This window comes from Alosa alosa, chromosome 19 (genome assembly GCF_017589495.1).
Source record: "Alosa alosa isolate M-15738 ecotype Scorff River chromosome 19, AALO_Geno_1.1, whole genome shotgun sequence".
NCBI classification, from domain to species: Eukaryota; Metazoa; Chordata; class Actinopteri; order Clupeiformes; family Clupeidae; genus Alosa; species Alosa alosa.
This window is the reverse complement of record NC_063207.1, coordinates 23,457,682-23,460,672: the sequence shown is the minus strand read 5'-3', so window position 1 is coordinate 23,460,672 and position 2,991 is coordinate 23,457,682. Positions and strand designations below refer to the sequence as shown.

General features: G+C 40.6%; 1 protein-coding gene across 1 annotated transcript; it reads right to left on the bottom strand.

Moving 5' to 3' along the window:
• Positions 1-1,357: 1,357 nt before the first annotated feature.
• LOC125312362 (antimicrobial peptide NK-lysin-like) lies at positions 1,358-2,541 on the bottom strand. The gene is made up of 4 exons (XM_048270870.1): positions 2,465-2,541; positions 2,119-2,165; positions 1,917-2,015; positions 1,358-1,519 (listed from the first exon to the last, which is right to left on the bottom strand). Exons 1-4 carry the CDS (start codon positions 2,511-2,513, stop codon positions 1,358-1,360), a joined length of 357 nt encoding a protein of 118 aa, XP_048126827.1. The 5' UTR covers positions 2,514-2,541.
• Positions 2,542-2,991: the final 450 nt, after the last annotated feature.

The following is a 2,991-nucleotide window of genomic DNA, read 5'->3' as shown; positions in this document are numbered from 1 at the left end:
CTCTGGCGGGTTTTTGGATCAAAACCATAGCAGAATATCCCGAGATAGCCGTAAAAGCGCTGAAAACGTTGCTACCATTTCCCACCACGTATCTATGCAAGGCCGGGTTTTCTGCAATGACTGCAACTAAGACCAAATTGCGCAATCGACTGGACATTTCAAACACACTGAGGGTGTCACTGTCTTCCATCACCCCCAGATGGAACCTTCTTGTTGCAGGGAAACAAGAACAGGGCTTCCACTGATTATATTCGTAATGCACGTTTAGTTCCCATGTTTGTTCCCATATTTTGTTAAGCATGTTCACACTTGATAGATGTAGCTTCAAGTTCAATTTTTATAGTTCATATTGTTCAATTTTCACTTCTTCAAGTTCACGTTTTTCACATTTTTAAGAGTTCGTTACCTTCACTGTTCATACATAACTGGAGCTAGTTCTTTTCAAGTAGGCTAATGCATGCACAACACATATGGAACATGGAACCCCCGAACCCCCTCCCCCCGGTCCGTGAAAAAAAAATGGGAATCAAACCGGTCCATAGTACATGGACCCCTGAATTACACTTTAAAACTACTATGCATTTCCGAGAAACTGCTAAGTGTACTTGCTCAGGTGTGGTTCCCTAATAGGTGCAGACAGTGGAATGGGGTGCGGATTAAGGATTCCAACTCGGCTTGATCCAAGGATTCCAACAGTACCTCATTATTTACATCAGGCATACTGTATGTGTTAAAACGTAAATCCAAAATGCCAAAACGGATTTTGGTAGAGAGGTCAAAGTACACATATTGTTGTGTGCATCCTTAAAATTGGGTTTTGATACATGAAGGTTTTGTAACTTTTGTTGGTCTGAAGGTCATGTACACCAAGTTTTGTGAAGATCGGACAAAATGTTTAACCTGTGAAAATTAAATTTTGCTTTTGATTAAACGCTTTTGATAAGACGCTCAAAATTAAATCGATATAAGAGGAAAATCGATGTATGCTGAAAAATGCAATATGGTGGAAATTGATGTCATAGGGTGTGTTGAAATCACCTCAATCCAAGGATTCCAGCAGTACCTCATTTTTGAAAATCAGGCATACGCCTGAAAAGTTATTTGCATTAACACCTTGGATAATTGCAGCGCCCCCTACTAATCAAAGGACACCACATTTGTTGTGCATCCTCACATTGGAGACCTGAGTCCATGTACCAAGTTTGGTTTTAATATGTGAAAACATTCTTGAGATATGACCTACTTCCTGTTTGGCGACTACACCGCTGATTTCATTTGGCGATGGACAAACATTTCGAAAATCAATTGATTTACTTGAAAATCTGATGGAAAAGACTTTATTCTTTAAAACAAACAATCACTTGCAGGCTTTTAGGTGGACACATGCAGTTTTTGCATCATCTGCAGAAGAGATTTCCGCCACCAGTTTGGCCATGTATTTCTTCACAAACTTCTTGCAAATGGACTTTAGGAGGCCTATTTTGTTACACACCGTCTCCAGCTGCTCTCTGATCTCCACCTGTGGAAGAGAGCTATCTAATGAGCCTACTGTAAACCAGATCAGTGCATTTGGTGTAATGGAAGAGTACATGGGCGGATTATGAACTTTCGGGCCCCTGGGCCCAGATGTTTTAAGGGCCCCCCACTAATTGTGGCATATGTGGGAGGGGGGGTTTGGGGGTCTTCCCCCAAAACATTTTTAAATTGTTTGATGTGATTTCCTGTATTCTGGTGCATTTTGGGGATGGCCAGTACTTTAATTCAATCAGATTCATAGCCTACATCCTGATGTGTTGATATTGAGGCAATGATTCCATGCAAAGGCTTGGGCTTCAGGGGCCCCTGGGCCCGGTAGGCCCGTGCAGTAATCCATCCCTGGAAGAGTATTATCTCTAGATTAGTCTGCCAAACCTTACCTGGTCAGCATCTTCAGGAAGAGCTTTCCTCACTTTTTTCACAATCCACTTACATGCCCCACAGAGACCACGAAGCTGAACCTCGTCTCTAGCAAGTATCTGCCAGACATGCAAACAGAAAGAACGTAGAAGATTCATTGTCTACACTCATTTCATGAAAAATGCTTTCAAGACTTGCCAATTTGAATGTCATTTGACTCACCTTCTCAGAGCTACCAGCCTCATACCGGGAGTCATGACTACCAAACACTGTGACCAGAGGACAGCAAAAATAATAATTATCATGTCAGTAATAACGTACACCCTCTTGAAGAAAATAAATAACACCAAAATCAGGTGCTGATCATTTGCATGCATCACTTGATAAAGGAGATAACATTAAACTGATCGCCAAGTTGGTAATTTGCATGCCTCACTTGATAAAGGAGATAACATTAAACTGATCACCAAGTTCCATTATCTTTGCAAGTCATGCATACTGTCCAAAAATGCATTATCTTTGCAAGCCATATGCAATCATATGAAAAGGTGTGGTAAAATGATCTTACCGGAGTAAATAAGCAGATATCCTATTATAATGACAACAGTCATACCCATGTTAGCGACTTCAATACTCAGAGACAGATTGCAGGTGTCTCAACAGTGAGAACTGTGACACTAGTACGAGACCACCCTTTTCACAGACCCTTTTTGCACAATTTCTAACCACAATGTGCATTTGAACTATGTTCCAGTCTCCCAGACATGCTGCAGGCTGAGCACCATTCAAGTTCAAGGTCCCATTATTTATTTGTCACATACACGTACACAAAGTCATAGGTAGTAAAAAGCTTAGTCCTCTGACTGAAATGACTGCAGTGTTTATAATGTAGAGATGAATAAACAAAGGAAATAAAGAGAAGAAGTGTTACAGTGATAAGTATGTGGATATAAATGTCAAAGAAGTATGCATGTAATTCAAGCTGATGCGCATGACTAAGTGCATTGAGGTTTTGCAATCATGATTAGATTTTTGGACTAGGATTAGACAGCAATTAGGTTTAGGATTAGGTTTTGCAATCAGATAGACTGTAGA

Excerpts from the sequence above, each read along its gene's own strand:
- LOC125312362 (XM_048270870.1), bottom strand. The coding sequence starts at position 2,513 with ATGGGTATGACTGTTGTCATTATAATAGGATATCTGCTTATTTACTCC. Across the intron at positions 2,166-2,464 it reads ATATCTGCTTATTTACTCCG|TGTTTGGTAGTCATGACTCC; the intron begins GTAAGATCATTT and ends CTCTGGTCACAG. Across the intron at positions 1,520-1,916 it reads TTCCTGAAGATGCTGACCAG|GTGGAGATCAGAGAGCAGCT; the intron begins GTAAGGTTTGGC and ends TCTCTTCCACAG.